Consider the following 25,286-nt stretch of genomic DNA (forward strand, 5'->3'; position numbering starts at 1 on the left):
CACCCTTTTTTTTGGGAGTTACCGCATTGCGCGGTTTAGACGGGAGGGGGTATTTTTAACCTCCTACTCGTTTTTTTCTCTCTTTTTTTTGTATTATTAGATTAAAGAGTGAAGGGGTTTTTTTTAAAAAAAAAAGCATAAGAAAGTATTTGATTGTTTAAAAAACTAAAAATTGATGTGGTTTTTTTTTGTAAAGTTTATTCAGTAGATAAGGAATATTTGAAATTTAAATGTGAATGGGATGGATAAGTTTTTTTTATATTTTTTCTTTAACTTTAAGGTGAAAGGAGTGGTAATTCTGGTGTATATTATTTTGCTATTTTAGTTATAGAACGAAGGGAATAATGGTGAAAGTTATAAATTGAATTGTACAATTCTTAATGAGGCTAGAATTTTGTTTGTGGTTTATGCTCCATTTGTTGAAGATATAGATTTTGTTGTAGATGTGTTTTTATTATTTGGATATCTGAATTTTAATGTAATGATTGGGGATATTTAAATGTGGTATTGGAGCTTTTATTGGATAACTATTCAAGAGTAAAAGGGAAAAATGGTGGAAGAGTACTAAAATTGAATTGTACAATGCTTAATGAGGTTTGAATTTTGTTTTAAGATGGTGGTTTATGAGACTAATATGATGATAGATGTGAAGTTAGTTGATATTTGGTGAATGTTTATCTCTATAGAGAAAGTTTTTTTTTCTTTTTTTCATGCTATAATTTTTTTTAAGAATTGATTATTGTTTAAGAATTTTTGATAGATTACTAATTTTTTATATTAAGTTTGAGTTAAATATATGTTTCATCTTAACCTCGTTTGTTAAATATATGCATTTAAGTCTGATATTTTAGTATTATTTTTATTTTTGTTAGTATTTTTTTTATATAATCGGTTATGTTTTTGTTTTTTTTTGTAAGTGGGTTTTTTTCTCACATATATTATTAACTTTATTAATTCTTCACTCTTTATTTTTGGGGGGAAAGGGGGGGGTTGGACTAATTTGAGTTGGGTTATTAATGTGTAATAATTATTGGGGAGGGTATAGTTTATTTAGATTACTGATACTGTATTGTAATTTTATTATTTTATTCTTGATTTTTGTTTGGTGTAATCCTGTATGTTATTCGTGTTATAAAATCTTAAATAAAGTTTAAAAAAAACATGCATCTTCTTCCCCCGTCTCCTCTAACTCTCTTTGCTTTTCCCTCTACCTCCTTTCACAGAAGCAAAATCAATTTTCACCTTTCCTCTCATTATATCAACATTTTGTCTATTGGTCTGTACTCCTCCCCATGTCTTTCTTCCCCACCCACCATTTCCCCAGCTTTTAATTCAGACGCTCATCTATTTCCACTCATACTTTGTTTGAGGAAGGGAGCAGGCCCAAAATGTCAGTAATATATTTTTACCTCCTATGGTTGCTACAAGACCAGTGAGTTCTCCCAGCATCACTATATTTTGACTATAATCACAACATCTACAGACCTTCCTGTCTCACTTCTTTGTCCTGAACCTTCTCAGGGCCCTTTATATTCTCCTTAAACTGTGAGGACCTTAACTGGAGTTGGATCGTAACCAGTACTGTAGTTACAAATATTCAGCACAACTTCCTGACAAAAATAGTTTTGGACACCATGCAATATTTTTAAACTCAACCTCAAAGGCAAAGGATAAAGATGAGGTAGAACTGTAATTGAAGAATCCTCCAACTCTTCAAAAGATGAAGTCACTGTCAACAAGAGATCAGTTGCCAAATTTTCTACAATAATCAAACTTCTGACCAGTACTATCCTACATCTGCATTTGGATGAGGACTTGGGTTCAGACGATTAGATGGGAACCCATCACTGTCCATGGGATCTGATCTTTGGTCTCCAGAGCTGATGAATCTAATGGACTTAAATTTGAGAACCACTCTTTGTCAAATAGCTGACCTGTTTTGGGTAAATAAACGGCATTTTACTTCACATCCTTCCTTACCCAGGAGTGAACCCAGAGTATTGAGAACAAACACCAGATAGTTTTCTACATTTATGAAATCAAGGTACAAAATGAGGTTACAGCAGACTAGATTTAACACACATCTACAAAAAACATTTCACAAAAGTTAAAATCACTAACAAAATCAAATAATACCTTTTAGCTGTCCAACCACATTCTTCAGATAATTTTTAAGGACAGGGTCTGTTGTTACAAGCATTGTAAGTCCATACTTCTGCACACGAGTGAAAGATTCTGGTGGGTAAATTCCACGTTGGTACAAGATGCTGTTGATGCCATAAGCTATATATAAAAAAAAAACAAGTTGACCACAATCGTTAACCAGTCAAACCATATGCCCCTTCAGGATACCTCACAACATTTCAATGTACAGTAAAACTCCTAAAATCTGGTCTGCTCAACAATTGGGTCAGTCCCGATTGTCTAGGGCAGTATTTTTAAAATTCAAATTTAAGGAGGAATAAAGAGATAAACAGGCACATTTTGATAGTTTATTATTAGCAAATACAGCATGCTCCATTTATCACAATGAGCAGTCTTAAAGAAAAATAAAGTCAACACTTGACAAAAATGTAAGCAACATTTATTCATGACAAAAAAAGCGCATAATGCTTGAAATTATGTTTAAAAATGAACATTGTAAGAGAAAAATACAGTATACAAATTAATTTTGTGACAAAATTACTTGTTTTAAGCGTGGTTACTTGTTGCCGCTGTGCACCTTTGGGACTCTAAGCATACATTTCCCCACACAAAAGCCCTCTAAATTTAAAAAGCTTGAGAGTCTGGATTTTTGGGTTGTCCAGGTATCTGGCATCCAGATTTTGAGTATTTGGATAATAGCAAAACAAGTAACCATCTGCAGACAAGAAATGACAGATGCTGGAACCTTCAGCAAAAGAAAAACTCTCAGATGTTGTTTGACCAGTTGAGTTCCACCATCAGGGTTTTTTTTTTTTTTAAATTTTACCATCTGTACTGGATCACAACAAAAATTAAAATGTCAAACTGAATTTAGCCTGAAACAGCAGTGTTCCTGTGGACCAACAGGCTGTGATATTTTCAGAAATAACTCTTCCAGGTGACTTACAATAATACATTCAAACAAGGACAGCAGTGTTGACTACAGTGCACTGCCCTTGAACCAGATCCCATCTCAAAATCCAGGAAGACTAATTGGATAGAAAACACCAAATGATCGGAATATTCAGGATAACATGCTCCAAGCTCACTATTTCAAACAAATTACTAGGGGGTATAATTAGCAAAACAGAATTGGCAAAAAAATATCAGCTTCAGTTGGAGGCCAAAACACAGCATAAGGCAAAGAATGGAGCAAAGGAATAAAAACTGGACAACATTGATACTAAAAAATCCCAAACTACTAAATTCAAGAGAAAACAATTCAGAGATAACAGCTAGCTGAGGGGCTAAAGTGAACAGCATAGGCGCAAGTAGTAGCTAGAAAGGTAAATGTTGGAAAAATAAGACTAGGTTCAGTTAGCTTGAACAGATGACAAGGTTGGGAGAAAGCTCATGAGAAGAATAGGTGGCAGTTTGGTTCAATTGGGCAGAGTCCAGTTGTCATCTTCCCCCTTCAATAAAGCATTAATAAAGTTAAGACAAGTCAGTTTACAGTAGATTCATACAGAAAAGGATGCTTCCAATTAAATAAGTCACGCTAAGACAAGAAAGTGGCACTTGCATTGCAAAGTACCTTTCGCATCTTGAAAATACCCCAAAGCTCAGTTAGTAAAGATGCAGATGCTGGAATCTAGAATAAAAACAGAAGGCTAGAAACACTCAGCAAATCAATCAACACCTGGAGGCAAAGATGGCATTTCAGGTCAAGACCCTGCGCTAGTACAGGAACCAGAAAGACGAGAGGTTCAAGACTGTCCAAGTCAAGTCACATTTATTTGTCATTCATGCCATAACCATTGCAGTGTATGGTGAAAACGAGATAGTGTTTTTTCCAGACCATGGAGCTGATTATTTACATGGATAAATTAAATCACAAACTTTTTTTTAAATAAATATCACTTAAAAATATCATGTTACATATGCTAGCCTTGAGTCCCCAGAGTTCAGAAGCCTCGCGGCTTGGGGGGGGGACTTTCACAATCTGGTCACGAAGGCCCAAAGCCAGGAGGAAAAATAGATTGCAGGAGGGGTGTGTGGAGTCCTTCACAATGTTTATGGCTTTCCGCAATCGTTATGAATGTCTATAATGGGAGGGAAAGTGACCCAAATAATCCCCTCAGCAGTCTTTACTATCTACTGCAGGGACTTGCATTCTGGGATAGTCCAGTTCCCGAACTGTTACATAGGATACAGTTACATAGGATGCTCTCAATGCATCCCCTGTAGAATGTAGTGAGGGTGGAAGCTGGACTTCCCTCAACCTCTGCAGGAAATAAAGGCATTGTTGGCCCTTTGGATCTGGTATTGGGGGACCAGGAGAGATTCACTGCCAGATGCACAAAAAGGAATTTGATGCTCTTGACTACCTCTATAGAGGAGCCATCGATGGTTAACGGAAAGTGATCTCCCAGGTTCTCCCGAAGTCCACCACCATCTTCTGTATTTTGTTGACATTCAGGTATAAGTTGTTGGCTCTGCACCAGTCCATTAGTATTTGCACCTCCTTTCTGTATGAGGACTCATCATTCTTGCTTATTATTCCCACTACAGTCGTGTCGTCAGTGAAATTGATGATGTGATTAGAACTGTATCTCATTGCAGTCATGGGTCAGCAGGGTAAAAAGCCACGAGAAATATGGGTTATTCCTCATTTACGTTTGGACTCACCAGGCAGTGGATGTTTCAAAGATGGACAAGTAATTGGAGGAGTGGTTGCAGAGGGGGGTCTGTGTAGTGGGAAGAGTTAAAATGGTTGGCTAAAGAGAGAGCAAGTTTACACCCACAGAACTTAGGTGGTCACCGAAGTGGTCATCCCATCTGTGCTTGGTCTGACCAATGCAAAGGAGTCCACACCAGGACACCAAATGCAGTAATTAGCTTGAACAATGTGCACGCAAAGCCTTACCTCACCTGGAAGGTCTTTCAATGGCCCTGGATGGAATAGAGGGAAGAGAAGTAGGGACAAGCTTTGCATTCTGGTTTTAGGGAAGAGCAAGGAGAGGCCTAAAGTTGTTCTAGATTGGAAAAGAGCAAATTTTGAAGGAATAAGAAGGGATTTGGGGAGTATTGAGTGGGACAGGATATTTTCAGGTAAGGATGTTAATGAAAAATGGAGGATATTCAAAAAAGAAATTTTGAGGGTACAGAGTAGTTATGTCCCAGTGTGGATCAAAGGAAAGGCTGGAAGTCATAGGGAGGCTTGGTTTTCGAGGAATATTGGAAATTTGGAAAAAGGGAGGTGTACAAGAGGTATAAAGAGCAGGGAGCTGAGAAGTTGAAGGAGGACTACAAGGAGTGTAGAAGGAATCTTACGAAATTAGAAAGGCCAAAAAAAGGCATGAAGAGGCTTTGGCTGACAGAGTAAAAATAAATCCAAAGGGTTTCTATAAGTACATTAAAAGTAAAAGATTAGTGAGAGATAAAATTGGACCCCTTGTAGATAGCGAGGGTAGGCTGAGTGAGAAATTTTGAATGATTTCTTTGCCTCGGTATTCACTAGGGAAAAAAATGTTGAACCAGTTGAAGTAAAGAAAAATAGTGGGGAGGTCATGAAGCATATAAGGATAACTGAGGAGGTCGTGATGGCTGTGTTAAAAAAGATAAAGGTGGATAAATCTCCCAGACCAGACAAAATATTCCCTAGGACACTCAGGGACGCTAATGGACAGTTAGTGGGGCCATTAACAGAGATATTTAGGATGTCACTGGCCACGGGGGTGGTACCAAAGGATTGGAGGGTGGCGCATGTGGTTCCTCTGTTTAATAAAGGGTCCAAATGCAAACCTGGGAATTATAGGCCTGTAAGTCTGATGTCTGTGGTGGGCAAGTTGATGGAAAGTGTTCTGAGGGATGCTATTTACAAATTTTTGGAGGTACAGGGATTGATAGAGAGTAATCAGCATGGTTTTGTCAGGGGTAGATCATGCTTGACAAACCTGATTGAGTTCTTCGAGGGGGTTACAAAAAGGTTGAAGGGAAAGCTGTGGATGTTGTCTATTTGGACTTTAGTAAAGCTTTTGACAAAGTTCCCCACAGGAGGTTAGGAAAAAAGGTGGAGGCATTAGGTATAAATAAAGAGGTAGTGAAATGGATTCAGCAGTGGTTGGATGGGAGGTGTCAGAGAGTAGTGGTAGAAAATTGTTTGTCCAATTGGAGGCCAGTGACTAGTGGAGTTCCTCAGGGTTCGGTCCTGGGTCCACTATTATTTGTTATATATATTAACGATCTGGATGTAGGGGTGGAGAATTGGATAAGCAAGTTGCGGATGACACAAAGATTGGTGGTGTTGTGGACAGTGAGGTAGATTACCGTAGATTAAAAGGTGATTTAGGAAGGCTGGAGGTGTGGGCTGAGAAATGGCTGATGGAATTTAATACAGATAAATGTGAGGTGCTACATTTTGGAAAGGGAAATTTAAACAGGCCATATACATTGAATGGTAGACAATTGAGGACTGCAGAGCAACAAAGGGATTTAGGAGTTATGGTAAATAGTATCCTCAAGGCTGATACTCAGGTAGATGGTGTGGTGAAGAAGGCATTTGGAATGTTGGCCTTCATAAATCGAAGTATTGAATTCAAGAGTAGGGAGGTTATGATGAAATTGTACAAGGCATTGGTGAGGCCAAATTTGGAGTACTGTGTACAGTTTTGGTCACCAAATTATAGGAAAGATATAAACAAAATAGAGAGTGCAGAGAAGGTTCACGAGAATGTTGACAGGATTTCAGGGTCTGAGTTACAGGGAAAGCTTGTGCAGACTGGGGCTTTTTTCTCTGGAGCGTAGAAGATTGAGAGGGGACTTGATAGAGGTGTTTAAGATTTTAAAAGGGACAGACAGAGTAAATGTGGATAGGCTTTTTCAATTAAGAAAGGGGGAGATTCAAACTAGAGGACATGATTTAAGATTGAAGGGGGAAATTATAAGGGGAACATGAGGGGAAATTTCTTTACGCAGAGGGTGGTGGGATGTGGAATGAGCTTCCGGCAGACGTGGTCGAGGCGGGATCATTGGTTATATTTAAGGAAAGACTGGATCATTACATGGATAGGAGGGGACTAGAGGGGTATGGACCGGGTGCTGGTCAGTGGGACTAGGAGGGTGGGGATTTGTTACGGCATGGACTAGTAGGGCCGAACTGGCCTGTTCTGTGCTGTAAGTGGTTATATGGGTGGAAGGTTGGGTGGGAGGGTAAGAGCAGGCTAGGTAGTCTCAGTGAGACATATCTCCACGAAAAGTAAAGAAGGGAGGATGTGGCTGGTACTGGGATCATGCGAAAGAGAGCAAAAGTGTCAGACATGGTCGTTGGTGGGGTGAAAAATAAGGACCAGAGGGACTCTGTCCTTGTCCTGCCTAGGTGGTTGGAAATGTGAGGGGGTAACAGAATTGTGAAAAATAAAGGATACGGGCTTTATCAATGACGGTAAGGGGAAAAGTCGACATTTATTAAAGAAAGGCATTTCAGATGACAAATGGAAGGCCTCACCCTGGGAACAGAGGAATTGGAGCTAGGGCAACAGGATAGGAAATGAATAATTCAGATAGCTGTGAGAGTCAGTTTTGTAATAGATATTCATGGATACTTTGTCCCGAGATGGAGACAGACATCAAGGAAGGGGAAAGAAGTGTTAGAAACAGTCCAGCTAAATTTCAGGGGAGTGTGGAAGATAACAATGATGTTAGTGAAATTTACAAGTTCTGCACAGTATAGCAGTCATTAATGTAGCAGAAGAACAGTTGGGGAGTGGTACCCGAGTAGGATTGAAACAAGGACGGTTCCACGTACCCAACAAAATGGAAGGTGTAGCTGGGACCCATATGTATGCCCATGGCTAAACCCTGGAGCTGGAGGTAGAGGTCAAAGGAGAAGTTTTTAAGAATGCAGACAACTTATGCCACATGGAGGAGTGTTAGTTGATGAGAACTGAACAGCTCTGCATTCAAGGAAGCAGAGGGTCCTGAGGCTTTCTTGATGGTGAATGGATGTGTAAAGGACTTGCATATCCTTGGTGAGGAAAAAGTGTTGAAAGAAAGAAGATCAGATTTCAAAGATGCAGAGAGGATGAGTAATGTCCTGATTGTCAGTGGGAAGGATGGGGGCGAGGGCGAGATGTTGTTGAGGTACAAGGAGACAAAATCAGTGGGATTGGAGCAGGCATATACAATGAGTCTGTCAGGACAGTCCTGTTTGTACATGTTCAGTAGGAGATAGAAGCTGGAGTTGGATAACCATTAGGCTGAAGGCAGTGACAAACAGATATCCTGAAGTGACAAGATTTGTGATAGTGTGGGAAATTATATCCTGTTAATAGTTGGTGGGATCTTGGTCTAGGGGTAGATATGAGGGTCTAACTGTAATCCACAACGCATAATCAGTACGACAGACCACAACCACACATCCCTTGTCTGCAAGTTACATAGCAAAGTGGAGGTTAGTGCAGAGTGAATGAAGAATTATGTTCAGGGGGCTAAGGATAGAGAGGGCCAGTGGGCTTGAGAAGTAAAGATGTCAGCAATACCCTGTCAGCAATTGGAGATGAAAAGGTCAGAAGCAAAAAACTAACTGGAAGGATGTGTCCAAGAAGAAAGGACTGTTGGAGATGAGCAAAATTCATTAACGGGGGGGGGGGTGGGATTCCTGGTCAGAAGACACAGAAGAGGTGGCGGCAGTGGAAGAACCAGTGTCAAGTCATGCAAGAACTCAATGAGGTGTGGGCAGAGTGGTACAAAGGTGAGAACTTTGCTGAGGTTAGACCATTTAGCATCAGAAGGGAGAGATCAGAAAGGAATAGTAGGAATTAAAATCTACAATCAGGTGTGAGGTCAGAGGACTATGGGGGAACGAGGTGGTAGGGTTGAGCGTGCTAAGAAGAAGAGGAGTGGGAGAGGTGTGGAGGTAGGTGGAGAAATGCGAGACAGGGAGGTTAACTGGAGGCACAATTAGTGCAACTCTATAACAGCCTGAGCAATCTGGGATCAAATTCAGTGCTGCAAGGAGTTTGTCCATTCTCCCCATCTGCACTTGTTTCCTCCAAATGTTCTAGCTGCCTCCCATTCTCCAAAGACAGTTGGTTAGTTACATGGATGTATTTGGGCAACAGCACATGGAAGGGACTGATACCACTCTATATTTCTAAATTTTTTTAAAAATAATCAGTGAATAGGTGGCCCTTTGCAGGAGGAGAGTACAGGGGATGTGGGCTTACCTATAGCAAAGGTTATCAACTGACAGGTCTGTGTGAGACTCTGAATGGAGTTAAAAGGCATGCAACCAAACTGGAGATGCTCATTGCAGTCAGAGCACACATCACCTGATCTACGCTTCAGTTCACTCATGTGGAGAGCACATCAAGAACATGGAATGCCATAGACCTTGAAGAACTGTTTGAAGTAATTTATCATATACATTAGACAATGTACATTTGCCATCAAATTCTTACCTTCTGCAGCCAAACCACTACTCAGTAAACAATAGTATATATTAAAAAGATCATAAATACAAAAAGATAGAACAGTGCACAAAAAAGTGGTATTACAAATAGTAAAAGCAATACTTGAGAATCTCAGTAGGTCAAACAGTGCACCTTACATTGCAAAGTTGGTGTTCTTCGATGTGCTGGCTCCAGACAAGTCCTCTGATACAAGGACTCCAAAGAAACTGAAGGCAATGCCACCTTCATCCCATTAATGTGGATAGGTGCATGGTCCTTCAACCTCCCCTGGATGGTGATGAGGGAGGTGGAGGACCTCACATTTGGTTGCAGGAGAAGAAGGGAACAAGCAACTGGTGGTGGAATAGCATAGGACTGACTGAAATGGCAGGAGTATGTACCATGTGGAAGCTGGTTAGTGATAGATGAGGACAAAGGAATCGCTCTTCCTGTTCAGCCTGGAAGAGGACAGAACCAGTTAAAACACATGTTCAGGAAATAGAAGAAATACCTGAGGACTCTCTATCAACTGTGGCTGAGGAGGAGTAGCAATGGTTTGAAGAGGACACTGCAGAAGTTCCAGAGCAGATGGCCTCAACATGAGAACAGATACAGCAGATAGTCAAAGGGATGGCATCCTCAAGTTGGGTGGAAGGAACTATAGTCAAGCTCACTGTAGATTTAATAGTAGATTCCTCTTGGGTAGCTTACAACCCAAATGTATGAGCATTATTTTTTCCCAACTTCAAGGAACCCATACCCTGTTGCTCTTCTCCCACACATCTGCCTGTCTGGCTCTATCCATCATCCATTAGTCTCTGTGACAGAGTATTTAGAGGTGGTTTGGTTAGAGCAGCTTGCACACACACACATTTTAAAACACAGAATATTTGCAGGACTTTTCTAGAATGCTTTTTGCAGGAGGCAACAAAGTATTGACAGAAGCTTGCCTGGGAGGGCATGTGACACATTGCAGGCAGAGAAGAGTTTTGCTCTCAGAGAGGGAGGGTGTGGAACAGAGAGAAGAGTCACAGAAATTATTTCCAGAAGGACAAATCTGGCAAACTTTGGAAGGCTGCCTGGTCAAAGGAGAAGACTGGCAGTGTGAAAGGTTACCTGAAAGAAAGAGGACCATCTGGAGAACCCTGAAGGGGGCAAGCTTCGTCAGCAAGCCTGATTGAGAAGGAATCAGTTACGGATGCCCTGAAAAAGGAATCTCTCTCTGAAAACCAGCAAGAACCCTCCTGAGTGGTAACCATTTGCCTGTTAAGCACCAAAGCCTGGTGAACTTTGTTAAACTTCTGTGCACAGTAGAAGAATTTCCTGCAACCAGTGAGATTGGACTGTGATTCAAAGAATTTTTCTAATCTTAAATATACATTACACACACCTGTGCTTAGTATTAGAGGGGGAATTAAGTAGTTAGGTAGGTTAAGTAATAAGTTAAAGTTTAATTCTGTTTTCTTGTTCAATTATAATTAAAAACTACTTTTGTTTAAGTAACCCTGTGTTGTGGTGCAAATCTATTGCTGCTGGTTTTTGGGGTCCTCTGGACTCCGTAACACCTCTATCCTTCAGAGGGGGCATCACTAGGTCTCCCTCCCCCACACCTCAATGAGTTCCATGCATGTTGCAATACAAAACTCTTCTTCCGTCACCTCTACTTCTGGGGACACTTCCATGATCACTACTCTCCACCCCTCACCCAAGACCCTTTCTCCGGCTTCAAGCCTTCGTCCTCTTCCTGGTCACCTCATCCTGGCCAGCTGCCCACTCAGGACCATTTTATTTCCAACTGCTGCCAAGATATCAACTGTCTCAACTTTATCACTCTCCCTCGCATTCCAATCTCACTTCCTCAGAACACTCTGCCCACCACTCTATCCATAACAATCCCAACCTAACCATCAAACCCGCAGTCAAGGGTGGTGTTGTGGTCTGGCGCACTAACCTCTACCACTTGACTGTTCTCAGACACTTTGTATCGATCCCTCCCATAGAACACCACCACTACACATCAACACCACCTCCAACCTCATCACCTGTGGTCACCTCCCCCTCACAGCCACCAACCTCATTCTTTCCCACCCCTACATTGCCCCTTTCTACCTTGTACCCAAGATACACAAACCCAACCATCAAGGCAAACCCATTGTTTTTACCTGCTCTTGCCCAACCGAAAGTTTCACCTAGCCTGGTCCAATCCCTCCCCACCTACATCCGTGGCACTTCACATACCCTCCATCTCCTCAATTACTTCAGATTCCATGAACAAGACTGCCTCATCTTCACGATGGATGTCCCCAATCCCTATCCCCCACAGGTCTGAAAGCACTTTCCTTCTTCCTGGACCAAGGACCTGATCAATAACCCTCGACCACTACCCTCCTCCACCTGGCAGAATTCGTCCTGCTTACAGTTCTTTATTTGTTTACATGTGCTGTGTAGTTTTTTGTATTGCACTTCCAATTAGTGGTAATTCTGCTGCACCTGCAGGAAACAAATCTCAGTATTGCATGTGATGTGTATATACTCTGACAATAAATCTGATTCAGCTGGCCAGGGTGCTCTCAACAGACCTCCAATAGAAGGTTGAATAATGGTGGTCAGTCACCTTGCCTGCTTCAGCCTTCTCCAAGTGCATTCACTAGCCCCTTTTCCACTGACATCCCAGTTAATTGGTTGTGCAGTGTCCCAGGATAGGAAGTCCTTTGTGCCGTTTCCACTGGACTTCCGTTAACTGGGACACAACTCATCACTGAGGATCAGTGTTCTACCTTCAACTGGAAATGGATGACTTTCTGCTATCCCTTTTCCACTGGTTTTATCAACATCAGCTGATGCCAGGGATGAGTAGGGGTCAAGGTGGCGATGAGTTTTCTTTTTCCACTGGACCCTGTCCCAGTTAATTTCTGGGACAAGGTGCCAATGGAAAAGGGACTGCTCTTGCACCTTCCTGATAAATGAGGAGATTTCTGTCCCAGATAGGTCCAAGGACTCTCTCTGTTACAGAGTTGTTGACACATGTCATTCCCACAGGACAATTGGGTTTGTGGATCTTGGGTAGGAGGAAGAAACATGTGGTATGGGGTTAGGAAGTAATAAGGTTAGAGGCTGTGACAGAGAGGTGACCAGAAGCAACAAGTTCAGAGAGGGCGTGTGATACAGTGGTTTGATGAGTTTTGGTGGGGTACTGTCAGAGGGGTAAGAAAGATGTTTGAGAGTTGTCACCTGGTTTCAGTCAGGTAGAGGCCAGACCACAACAGCACCACCCTTGTCTGCAGGTTTGATGGTGAGGTGCAGAGAGTGGAGGCAAGGCATTCCAAGGGGGTGAGATTGGATTGAGTAAGGGGAGTAAAGTCTACACACTGATGTCATGACAGCAATTGGAAACAGGTTCAGAGCAGGCAGAATACCAGAATGAGGTGTCTAGGAGGTTTAAAGCAGAAGGGATACACAGTGGGGAGTGGAGAATAATGGTTGTAGAAGAAGGCATGGAGACTGAGCCTTCATACCAAACCTCTGTAAACTCATGATGAGTAGAGGCACTGACATGTTTTCTATACAACACCATTATTGTGTTGGGTCCAGGAAAGATCTTCCAAGATAGCGACTTCCAAGAATTTAAATTTGCTTAAAAAGTGGGGATACCAAGACACTTGTAGGATACGTGCACAAATCAGCACAAGTTCACATGCGAGCCCTGGACAGAACTTTTGTTACAGATAACACACAAGGCTGTCCCGGAGATGTGAACAGCAGTGGGCTGTAAAAGCAACCGCGCGGCTCCATCCCCAGGCCCACCCGGTTTGTTCCATATGGCTCCAGTCCTCCCCCACATGTGCTTCCCCCAGCTCTGGCTTCACCCCCCCACTTCATTTTCCTCTCCCTCCCACAAGGTCTCCACCCCACCTGGCTCCAGCCCCTGCTCTTCCCCCCCCCAGCCCTCTCCTGATCTCCCCCCCGGCCCTCTCTCTCTCTCTCTCTCTCTCCCCCCGGCCCCCCCCCCTCTCTCTCTCTCCCCCCGGCCCTCTCTCTCTCTCTCTCTCTCCCCCCGGCCCTCTCTCTCTCTCTCTCCCCCCGGCCCTCTCTCTCTCTCTCTCCCCCCGGCCCTCTCTCTCTCTCTCTCCCCCCGGCCCTCTCTCTCTCTCTCTCTCCCCCCGGCCCTCTCTCTCTCTCTCTCTCCCCCCGGCCCTCTCTCTCTCTCTCTCCCCCCGGCCCTCTCTCTCTCTCTCTCCCCCCGGCCCTCTCTCTCTCTCTCTCCCCCCGGCCCTCTCTCTCTCTCTCTCCCCCCGGCCCTCTCTCTCTCTCTCTCCCCCCGGCCCTCTCTCTCTCTCTCCCCCCGGCCCTCTCTCTCTCTCTCTCCCCCCGGCCCTCTCTCTCTCTCTCTCCCCCCGGCCCTCTCTCTCTCTCTCTCTCTCTCCCCCCGGCCCTCTCTCTCTCTCTCCCCCCGGCCCTCTCTCTCTCTCTCTCTCTCTCTCTCTCTCTCTCCCCCCGCCCCCCCCCTCTCTCTCTCTCTCCCCCCGGCCCTCTATCTCTCTCTCTCTCTCTCTCCCCCCGGCCCTCTCTCTCTCTCTCTCCCCCCGGCCCTCTCTCTCTCTCTCTCCCCCGGCCCTCTCTCTCTCTCCCCCCGGCCCTCTCTCTCTCTATCTCTCCCCCCGGCCCTCTCTCTCTCTCTATCTCTCCCCCCGGCCCTCTCTCTCTCTCTATCTCTCCCCCCGGCCCTCTCTCTCTCTCTATCTCTCCCCCCGGCCCTCTCTCTCTCTCTATCTCTCCCCCCGGCCCTCTCTCTCTCTCTATCTCTCCCCCCGGCCCTCTCTCTCTCTCTATCTCTCCCCCCGGCCCTCTCTCTCTCTATCTCTCCCCCGGCCCTCTCTCTCTCTCTATCTCTCCCCCCGGCCCTCTCTCTCTCTCTATCTCTCCCCCCGGCCCTCTCTCTCTCTCTATCTCTCCCCCCGGCCCTCTCTCTCTCTCTATCTCTCCCCCCGGCCCTCTCTCTCTCTCTATCTCTCCCCCCGGCCCTCTCTCTCTCTCTATCTCTCCCCCCGGCCCTCTCTCTCTCTCTATCTCTCCCCCCGGCCCTCTCTCTCTCTCTATCTCTCCCCCCGGCCCTCTCTCTCTCTCTATCTCTCCCCCCGGCCCTCTCTCTCTCTCTATCTCTCCCCCCGGCCCTCTCTCTCTCTCTATCTCTCCCCCCGGCCCTCTCTCTCTCTCTATCTCTCCCCCCGGCCCTCTCTCTCTCTCTATCTCTCCCCCCGGCCCTCTCTCTCTCTCTATCTCTCCCCCCGGCCCTCTCTCTCTCTCTATCTCTCCCCCCGGCCCTCTCTCTCTCTCTATCTCTCCCCCCGGCCCTCTCTCTCTCTCTATCTCTCCCCCCGGCCCTCTCTCTCTCTCTATCTCTCCCCCCGGCCCTCTCTCTCTCTCTATCTCTCCCCCCGGCCCTCTCTCTCTCTCTCTATCTCTCCCCCCGGCCCTCTCTCTCTCTCTCTATCTCTCCCCCCGGCCCTCTCTCTCTCTCTATCTCTCCCCCCGGCCCTCTCTCTCTCTCTCTATCTCTCCCCCCGGCCCTCTCTCTCTCTCTCTATCTCTCCCCCCGGCCCTCTCTCTCTCTCTCTATCTCTCCCCCCGGCCCTCTCTCTCTCTCTCTATCTCTCCCCCCGGCCCTCTCTCTCTCTCTCTATCTCTCCCCCCGGCCCTCTCTCTCTCTCTATCTCTCCCCCCGGCCCTCTCTCTCTCTCTATCTCTCCCCCGGCCCTCTCTCTCTCTCTATCTCTCCCCCCGGCCCTCTCTCTCTCTCTATCTCTCCCCCCGGCCCTCTCTCTCTCTCTATCTCTCCCCCCGGCCCCCTCTCTCTCTCTATCTCTCCCCCCGGCCCCCTCTCTCTCTCTATCTCTCCCCCCGGCCCCCTCTCTCTCTCTATCTCTCCCCCCGGCCCTCTCTCTCTCTCCCCCCGGCCCTCTCTCTCTCTCTATCTCTCCCCCCGGCCCTCTCTCTCTCTCTATCTCTCCCCCCGGCCCTCTCTCTCTATCTCTCCCCCCGGCCCTCTCACTCTCTCTATCTCTCCCCCCGGCCCTCTCTCTCTCTCTATCTCTCCCCCCGGCCCTCTCTCTCTCTCTATCTCTCCCCCCGGCCCTCTCTCTCTCTCTATCTCTCCCCCCGGCCCTCTCTCTCTCTCTATCTCTCCCCCCGGCCCTCTCTCTCTCTCTATCTCTCCCCCCGGCCCTCTCTCTCTCTCTATCTCTCCCCCCGGCCCTCTCTCTCTCTCTATCTCTCCCCCCGGCCCTCTCTCTCTCTCTATCTCTCCCCCCGGCCCTCTCTCTCTCTCTATCTCTCCCCCCGGCCCTCTCTCTCTCTCTATCTCTCCCCCCGGCCCTCTCTCTCTCTCTATCTCTCCCCCCGGCCCTCTCTCTCTCTCTATCTCTCCCCCCGGCCCTCTCTCTCTCTATCTCTCCCCCCGGCCCTCTCTCTCTCTATCTCTCCCCCCGGCCCTCTCTCTCTCTCTATCTCTCCCCCCGGCCCTCTCTCTCTCTCTATCTCTCCCCCCGGCCCTCTCTCTCTCTCTATCTCTCCCCCCGGCCCTCTCTCTCTCTCTATCTCTCCCCCCGGCCCTCTCTCTCTCTCTATCTCTCCCCCCGGCCCTCTCTCTCTCTCTATCTCTCCCCCCGGCCCTCTCTCTCTCTCTATCTCTCCCCCCGGCCCTCTCTCTCTCTCTATCTCTCCCCCCGGCCCTCTCTCTCTCTCTATCTCTCCCCCCGGCCCTCTCTCTCTCTCTATCTCTCCCCCCGGCCCTCTCTCTCTCTCTCTATCTCTCCCCCCGGCCCTCTCTCTCTCTCTATCTCTCCCCCCGGCCCTCTCTCTCTCTCTCTATCTCTCCCCCCGGCCCTCTCTCTCTCTCTATCTCTCCCCCCGGCCCTCTCTCTCTCTCTATCTCTCCCCCCGGCCCTCTCTCTCTCTCTATCTCTCCCCCCGGCCCTCTCTCTCTCTCTATCTCTCCCCCCGGCCCTCTCTCTCTCTCTCTATCTCTCCCCCCGGCCCTCTCTCTCTCTCTCTATCTCTCCCCCCGGCCCTCTCTCTCTCTCTCTATCTCTCCCCCCGGCCCTCTCTCTCTCTCTCTATCTCTCCCCCCGGCCCTCTCTCTCTCTCTATCTCTCCCCCCGGCCCTCTCTCTCTCTCTCTATCTCTCCCCCCGGCCCTCTCTCTATCTCTCCCCCCGGCCCTCTCTCTCTCTCTCTATCTCTCCCCCCGGCCCTCTCTCTCTCTCTATCTCTCCCCCCGGCCCTCTCTCTCTCTCTCTCTCTCCCCCGGCCCTCTCTCTCTCTCTCCCCCCGGCCCTCTCTCTCTCTCTCTCTCTCCCCCCGGCCCTCTCTCTCTCTCTCCCCCCGGCCCTCTCTCTCTCTCTCTCCCCCCGGCCCTCTCTCTCTCTCTCTCCCCCCGGCCCTCTCTCTCTCTCTCTCCCCCCGGCCCTCTCTCTCTCTCTCTCTCCCCCCGGCCCTCTCTCTCTCTCTCTCCCCCCGGCCCTCTCTCTCTCTCTCCCCCCGGCCCTCTCTCTCTCTCTCTCTCTCCCCCCGGCCCTCTCTCTCTCTCTCTCTCTCTCCCCCCCCCGGCCCTCTCTCTCTCTCTCCCCCCCCGGCCCTCTCTCTCTCTCTCTCTCTCTCTCCCCCCGGCCCTCTCTCTCTCTCTCTCTCCCCCCGGCCCTCTCTCTCTCTCTCTCTCCCCCCGGCCCTCTCTCTCTCTCTCTCTCCCCCCGGCCCTCTCTCTCTCCCCCCGGCCCTCTCTCTCTCCCCCGGCCCTCTCTCTCTCCCCCCGGCCCTCTCTCTCTCTCTCTCTCTCCCCCCGGCCCTCTCTCTCTCTCTCTCTCTCTCTCCCCCCGGCCCTCTCTCTCTCTCTCTCTCCCCCCGAACCTCTCTCTCTCTCCCCCCGGCCCTCTCTCTCTCTCTCTCTCTCTCCCCCCGGCCCTCTCTCTCTCTCTCTCCCCCCAGCCCTCTCTCTCTCTCTCTCCCCCCAGCCCTCTCTCTCTCTCTCCCCCCAGCCCTCTCTCTCTCTCTCTCCCCCCAGCCCTCTCTCTCTCTCTCTCTCTCTCCCCCGGCCCTCTCTCTCTCTCTCCCCCCAGCCCTCTCTCTCTCTCTCTCTCCCCCCAGCCCTCTCTCTCTCTCTCTCCCCCCGGCCCTCTCTCTCTCTCTCTCTCTCTCTCTCCCCCCCCCGGCCCTCTCTCTCTCTCTCCCCCCGGCCCTCTCTCTCTCTCTCCCCCCGGCCCTCTCTCTCTCTCTCTCTCTCTCTCTCCCCCCGAACCTCTCTCTCTCTCTCTCTCCCCCCCCCGGCCCTCTCTCTCTCTCTCCCCCCCCGGCCCTCTCTCTCTCTCTCCCTCCCCACCACCCCCGGCCCTCTCTCTCTCTCTCTCTCTCTCTCTCTCTCTCTCTCTCCCTCCCCACCCCCCCGGCCCTCTCTTCTCTCCCCCCCCACCCCCCCGGCCCTCTCTTCTCTCCCCCACCCCCCCTCCCGGCCCGGCCCTCTCTTCTCTCTCAATCCCCCCCCACCGGCCCCTGCCCTCTCTCTTCTTCCCCCCCACCCCCCGAGTTCCCTGACCTCATCCCTCCCCAACCCGACCACCACCCTCACCCAGTAACTCACAGAAAAACTGGGATACGACTTCGGCGCTGCCCCGCAGAGTAATGCCTTCCCGCGCCACAACTTTACCCGCCATCACTTTGAAAGCGACAGAGGTGAACTGCGCATGCGTATTACATGCAGACCGCCCCCGTGACACCGACGCAGTGAGTGGAGATTGGTGGCAACTTTGTCCCGAGTGATGAGTCGATCGTTGCGCATGCGCCTGCGCCTGCAGGGTGCTATTAGCCGATGACTGCGCCTGCGCCTGCAGGGTGCTATTAGCCGATGACTGCGCCTGCGCCTGCAGGGTGCTATTAGCCGATGACTGCGCCTGCGCCTGCAGGGTGCTATTAGCCGATGACTGCGCCTGCGCGGTTCTCAGTAACGGGGTCAGTTGTGTGCAGTCGCTCATATGCAGGAGTCGGAAGTTAAACTTCGTCTCTGAGAGGGTTGAGTAGTATCTGTGGGGGGAAAAAGTATGGTTGAAATTTCGAGCCGAGGCAGACTGGTTAAATATGTTAGAGTTGCCGGTGTAAAGAGGACAGGGGCCCCGGGACCCAGGTAGAGATGTGAGAATCAGAATTGATTGTCATGAACAAGTCATGAAATTCGGTGTTTTGCAACAGCATCGTCGTGCAAACATTCATATTCTAACCAGCTGTGCTGTTAAGTGCTCATCTTTAGGCTCCTGTACCTTTTTCCCGATGGAAGCCCCTTTTCCATTGTGTTGGAATATAGGGGATGTACTATTCAGTTTGTATACATGAATCCAGTACTATGTAACAATTTGATATTTACCTCATGGTGAAGGGAAAGAGTAATGTAAGTAAGGGGCAGCCACAGTATGTAGCAAAGTTGGCTGATTACAGTAGGTTTAGAATTGCCTGCTCCCAAAATACAAAAGAGAGGATATGTATGAAACAATTTAGTAGGAAGGTTAAGGCAAAAGGAGGTGTTGATGAGCACAGGAGACGATGGCCAGACAAGAGCAAAGAGAATCCTGACAGAGACTGTCAGAAACAAAGAGAATGGAATCAGTAAGAAGGCTAAGACAGAAGGAGGTGTTGAGTAGAACAGAAGAATATGGCCAGATGAGAACAAAGAAATAATTAGAAATATCTGGGGTATGAATTGATTTCTGATCAAAACAACAGGATATTCTGACCTTGAGGATTAAGATGGGAGCTCTACACCCCAGATATCTGCAGAGCAGGAAATTACTTGTGATAAATCTTATGCAAGAAATCTAGCAAAGAAAGCCAACTTTTGTTCTGTATGATAATGAGATCTAGCAAAGGAAGCCAACTTTTGTTCTGTATGATAAGGTTGAGCTATATAAACTGTAGAGACTGGACAGTAGGGGTCAGTCTTGGGGAATAGCTCACTGTGCAGGTGACCTATGAACTAACGACTGAACCAGAGCTCTGTTAAGCTTTATTCTTGTGCTGTGAAATAAACTGATTGTTGAACCGAATACCTTCTCCTATCACTTCATTCAACGAGCATGCTGGACTCAGACGACACATAGACTAAATTGAGGGTAAGGTAAAGCCAGAGTCCGACAATTGCCACTCTGTCCCAGGAATTAACTTGGAATTTACTGGGACAGGGTCCAGTGGAAAAGGAACATTGTCCGAATGCTGGTGTCATTTCACCCCAGGGATTAAATGCCTCTACTCCTTACTCGTATCCCTGGCATTTGCTGACACCAGCGTGTTGATAAAACCAGTGGAAAAGGGACAGCGGAAAGTCACCTGTTTCCAGTTGAAAGTAGAACACTCCGATCCCCGGGGATGAGTATGTTCAGAAGAAAAGCAATTAGTCTCCCAGTTAAGGGTGGCCCAGTGGAAATGCCACAAAGGACTTCCTATCCTGGGACACTGCACAGCCAATTAACTGGGATGCCAGTGGAAGAGGGCAAGGCCAGGGTGATGGGGGTCTTTAAGGACAGAGGCACCGCCTCATATAGATGTCCTCAATGGAGTGAAGTCTGGTGCCTGTGATGTCGCAGGACGAGTTAACAACCCTCTGGAGTTTTGTCCTGAGATTTGTTGTCTCTATACTAAGCATTGATGCAGCCAGCAGAATGCTTTCCACAGTACACTTGTAGAAGTTTAAGAGTATCTTTTGCCGAATCTCCTCAAACACCTCACAAAGTCTAGCTGCTGGTGAGCCTTCTTTGTGATTGCATCAACATGGAGGCCCTAGGACAGATCCTTAGAGATGTTGACACCCAGGAATTTGAAATTCTTGACCCTCTCCACTACTGAGTCCTCGAGGACTGGGTTGTGTTCCCCTGAGTTCCTCCTGAAGTCCACAATCATCTACTTGGTTTTGATGTCGTTGAGTACAAGGTTGTTATCATTACACCATTCAACGAGCTGATCTATCTTTCTCCTGTATGGTTCCACATTGCCATTTGGGATTCTGCCGACAATGTGGTATCGTCGGTAAACTTATAGATAGCATTGGAATTGTATAACGAGTAGAGCGGTGGGCTAAGCATGCATCCTTGGAGTGCACCTATGTTGATAATCAGTGAGGAGGAAACGTTGTTTCCAATTCACAGTGACTGTGGTCTTTTCATAAGAAAGTCAAGGATCCAGTTGCAGAAGTGGGTATAGAGGGATACAGTAGCTTCTTGACTAGCACTGAGGGAATGGTATTAAAGGCCAACATGTAGTTGTATGAATTGCTGTTTTCGAGGTGATCCAGAGCTGAGTAGAGAGCCAGCAATTCTGGTATCTGCTGTGGAGCGATTGTGACGATAGGCAAATTGCAGCGGGTCCGGATCTTAGGTGCGTTAATAATGCCATGATCAGTCTCTAAAGCATTTCATCACAGTAGAAGTTAGTGCTACTGTTGTTGAGACACCTCACTCTAATCTTCTTGGGTACTGGGATGATTGATGCCCTTTTGAAGCAGGTAGGAACCGCTGAGAGGTTGAAAATGTCTGTGAACACTCCGGCTAATTGATTGGCACAGATTTTCAGTAGCCTGCCAGGTACCCCATCAGGAGCTGACACCAAGCCTAACTTTGGAAAAAAAAATCAGCTGTTGTTCTACTGTAACATATTTACATTTTTTAAGTCTATGGGGTCTTTTTATCAATTATTCTCACAAATTATAAGATCATTTGGATCTTGCTTTGTGAGTTTGTGATTTCTTTTAATGGTAGTGAAATTATATGTACTTGCCAGATAACTTCAGAAGGGAAGGGGTTAATTTTTTAAAAGCTTTTTCAATTAGCCATTTGTTGTAATTGTTTATATGTTTGCTACTTTCTCTTCTGTTTGACTGTTATGATACTGTTTATATTTAATAGTTTTATTTTTCCTACAGAACTTTCTTTTCCGTTATATTCCTTTTCAGAATCAGAATTTATTGTCATGAACAAGTCATGAAATTCGGTATTTTGCGGCAGCGTCAAAGTGCAAACACTTACATTATGAATCATCTTACAACAATAATAAATTATTATTGTCCTACCTGAGCATAGCCGTGATAATTTCCCTGACAAGCAATGCCACTCCTCCCCTGCCTTCTCCCCTTTTATTGTGTCTAAAGCAAAGGTAGCCCAGAACATTGAGCTCCCACTCCTGGCGCTCCTGTAATCGATTCACTAATAACCACAATGCCATTACTCCACATGCCCATCCATGCTCTATGTTCGTCTACCTTTCCTACAATGCTTGCATTGAAACAGATGCACCTAAAAATATTTTCACTATGTTCAACCTGTTGACTTCTAGCTTATACAGTACAGCTCCGATTATCCAAAATCAGAATCTCCGAATTCCTTTCTTTAAAATTTCAGATAAACGAGGATATCTGAAATCCTCATTTATCCAAAAAGTTTTTGGAGACGAACTGCCTGGGGACCTTGGGCTCCCGGCGCCGGCAGCAGTGCAGTGGACCTCAGGCTCCCAACACTGGAAACAGCAGACATCGGGCTCCAGGCACGAGCGGGGCCTCGGTGGTGAAGTGTTGGTGATTAGCTGTGGCCAGCATTTTGTTGGCGAGAGTTAAACTTTATTTTAATGCTTAAAAAGCTTTCCTTTGTTATTTGTTGTTGTATAAACACTGCTAAAAGCTATTTCCTGTTGCTACTGGGCTGTTTTTTTTTAAATGACAGGTTTTCCAAAAAAAACGTTTGTACAAAATGGGCCTGGTCCTGTAGCTGGGAAATTGTATCTAAAACAAAGCCTATTTTATAATTAAGTGTTGAATATCTTTTATTCCACACTGAATTAAACAATTTTTAATTATAAAATATTAGCACCAGCCAAAGCATCCATCAGCTGTGGCGCTATAACCAATAACTACAGTCACACCAACACCACCATGTGGTGAATTGTGAAACTACAGTACTAAGTGACTACGCACAGGTATTTTTATGAAAATGTGTATCACTATTGTACCATCGTAACTGAAAAATCATAAGTTGAGCCTTCGTAAGTAGAGGAGCATCTGTATAGGTCTTATTTAAGGAAGGATGTAAATACATGGGAAACAGTTCAGGTATCTAGTAGACTAATACCTGGAAAGGACAGGTTACCTTAATGCAGTGGTTTACAAACTTTTTCTTTTCACTCACCTACCACCTTAAGCAATCCCTATGCCATAGATTCTCTGTGATTAATAAAGGATTGTTTAAGGTGGTAGGTGGGTGGAAATAAAAAGTTTGAAAACCACTGTTCTAATCGTACCTCATTGACTCGTTATGTGCACGGTTTCATAACCCCAAAGGAAATGGCCAATGACAATTTTTCTCAAGCAAAATATTTCAGTAACAATTGGGTCTAGAGCAGTGGTTCTCAACCTTCCCTTCCCACTCACATACCAGAAGTGCTCTATGATTAGTAAAGGATTAACCTAAATAATTTGTTACTGATCACAGAGCACCTATGGCATAGGAATTACTTAAAAGTGGTATGTGAGTGGAAAGAAAACATTTGAAAACCACTGCCTTAATGAGTAAAGATTAGCCTTGTATCTGCAGGAGTTTAAAACAGAGAGTTAATCTTGACACTTTCTCAAGTCATTGAATATTCTGCAGCCTTTGGGGATGTTCTGCTTGCTTTCCCGTTTACAGCTATCTCTGTCCGCTGTAGGTTCAGCGCTTGGCTTGTAGATCCTCTGAACTCCGCTGGAAGGAGTGCATTTTCCTCCACTCAAGATAACCACCAGAAAATTTCTTCCATGCCATCACAACTCCATAGAAAGATGCAGTGGGGTAACTTCCATCACTCTTCTCTCTTTGGCTTGGCTCCGCGGACGAAGATTTATGGAGGGGTAATGTCCACATCAGCTGCAGGCTCGTTTGTGGCTGATGTCTGATGCAGGACAGGCAGACACGGTTGCAGCGGCTGCAAGGGAAAATTGGTTTGTTGGGGTTGGTGTTGGATTTTTTCCTCCTTTGGCTTTTGACAATGAGGTAGGCTCTGCGGTCTTCAAAGGTGGTTGCTGCCCACTGAACTGTGAGGCGCCAAGATGCACAGTTTGAGGCGATATCAGCCCACTGGCGATGGTCAATGTGGCAGGCACCAAGAGCTTTCTTTAGGCAGTCCTTGTACCTCTTTGGTGCACCTCTGTCTCGGTGGCCAGTGGAGAGCTCGCCATATAGCACGATCTTGAGAAGGCGATGGTCCTCCATTCTGGAGACATGACCTACCCAGCGCAGTTTGATCTTCAGCAGCGTGGATTCGATCTCGAGTACTTCGATGTTGGAGATGAAGTCACTCCAATGAATGTTGAGGATGGAGCGGAGACAATGCTGGTGGTAGCGTTCTATGAGCCATAGATGATGCCGGTAAAGGACCCATGATTCGGAGCCGAACAGGAATGTGGGTATGACAACGGCTCTGTATACGCTAATCTTTGAGGTTTTTCAGTTGGTTGTTTTTCCAGACTCTTTTGTGTAGTCTTCCAAAGGCGCTATTTGCCTTGGCGAGTCTGTGTCTATCTCGTTGGCGATCCTTGCATCCGATGAAATGGTGCAGCCGAGATCGGTAAATTGGTTGTCTGTTTTGAGTTTTGTGTGCCCGATGGAGATGTGGGGGGGCTGGTAGTCATGGTGGGGAGCTGGCTGATGGAGGACCTCAGTTTTCTTCAGGTTGACTTCCAGGCCAAACATTTTGGCAGTTTCCGCAAAACAGGACGTCAAGCGCTGAAGAGCTGGCTCTGAATGGGCAACTAAAGTGGCATCGTCTGCAAAGAGTAGTTCACGGACAAGTTGCTCTTGTGTCTTGGTGTGAGCTTGCAGGCGCCTCAGATTGAAGAGACTGCCATCCGTGCGGTACCGGATGTAAACAGCGTCTTCATTGTTGAGGTCTTTCATGGCTTGTGATCTTCAATCTTCCATCACTAGTCACATCAAAATTCACCTTGTCTTTTAGAAGGACAGGCTGGTTTGGAGCAATGCAAACTACCATGAACCTTGGCAGGAACTCACAAAACTATGCTGAGGTGCGATAGCCATCAACTCCAGAGCTAGTTCTGGCTGGCTGCTAAATAGTGAATACAAACAAGAGTGTCTATAAGTAAAAGGCACAGGTTTAAAATAAGAAGGAAGAGGTTTAGAGGGCATAAAAGTAAAATATTTTCATTCATAGGGTGGTTGAAAATTGGACTGGATTACTTGATAAAGTAAGTTTTCCAGATGAGGATTTGAATCACCGAAGCTTAGAAGGGATTTGTACAGACAGCAGCATAGTGAGCTGAAGGGCCTGTTTCTGTACTTAAATTTTAAATTTAGACTTTTGGCCCACAAGCCCCTGCCTCCCAATTAGTCTACAACTCCAATACGTTTCAAATGGTGGGAGGTAACTGGAGCCCCCAGAGAAAACCCACGAAGACACAGGGAAAATGTACAAACAACCTTACAGACAACATGGGATTCGAACCCAAGTCCCAATTGCTGGCACTGTCACAGCATTGTGCTAACCGCCATGCTCGCTGTCCTGCCCAAACTACACTCATACTGTGCATCTGTGTGGCTGACTCATTAAAATGTAAACAATTACAAATTTCATGCATGGTGTGTAGCAGATTAAACCAGAATGGGTCAAACGCACATCGTGACTTCAGCAGCTGAATTCCAGA

At 46.8% G+C, this 25,286-nt stretch overlaps 1 protein-coding gene across 1 annotated transcript in view; it reads right to left on the minus strand.

Moving 5' to 3' along the window:
• The window catches only part of mad2l1 (MAD2 mitotic arrest deficient-like 1 (yeast)), a 33,435-nt gene extending 15,111 nt beyond the window's left edge, over positions 1-18,324 (minus strand). The window contains exons 1-2 of the mRNA XM_069926613.1: positions 18,204-18,324; positions 2,137-2,283 (exon numbers count right to left, since the gene is read on the minus strand). Coding sequence (XP_069782714.1) covers positions 2,137-2,283; positions 18,204-18,276 — 220 coding nt within the window. The 5' untranslated portion in view covers positions 18,277-18,324. The remainder of the gene's footprint in view (positions 1-2,136; positions 2,284-18,203) is intronic.
• Between the last annotated feature and the right edge of the window lie 6,962 nt (positions 18,325-25,286).

This window comes from Narcine bancroftii, chromosome 3 (genome assembly GCF_036971445.1).
Source record: "Narcine bancroftii isolate sNarBan1 chromosome 3, sNarBan1.hap1, whole genome shotgun sequence".
In the NCBI taxonomy this organism is placed as follows: domain Eukaryota; kingdom Metazoa; phylum Chordata; class Chondrichthyes; order Torpediniformes; family Narcinidae; genus Narcine; species Narcine bancroftii.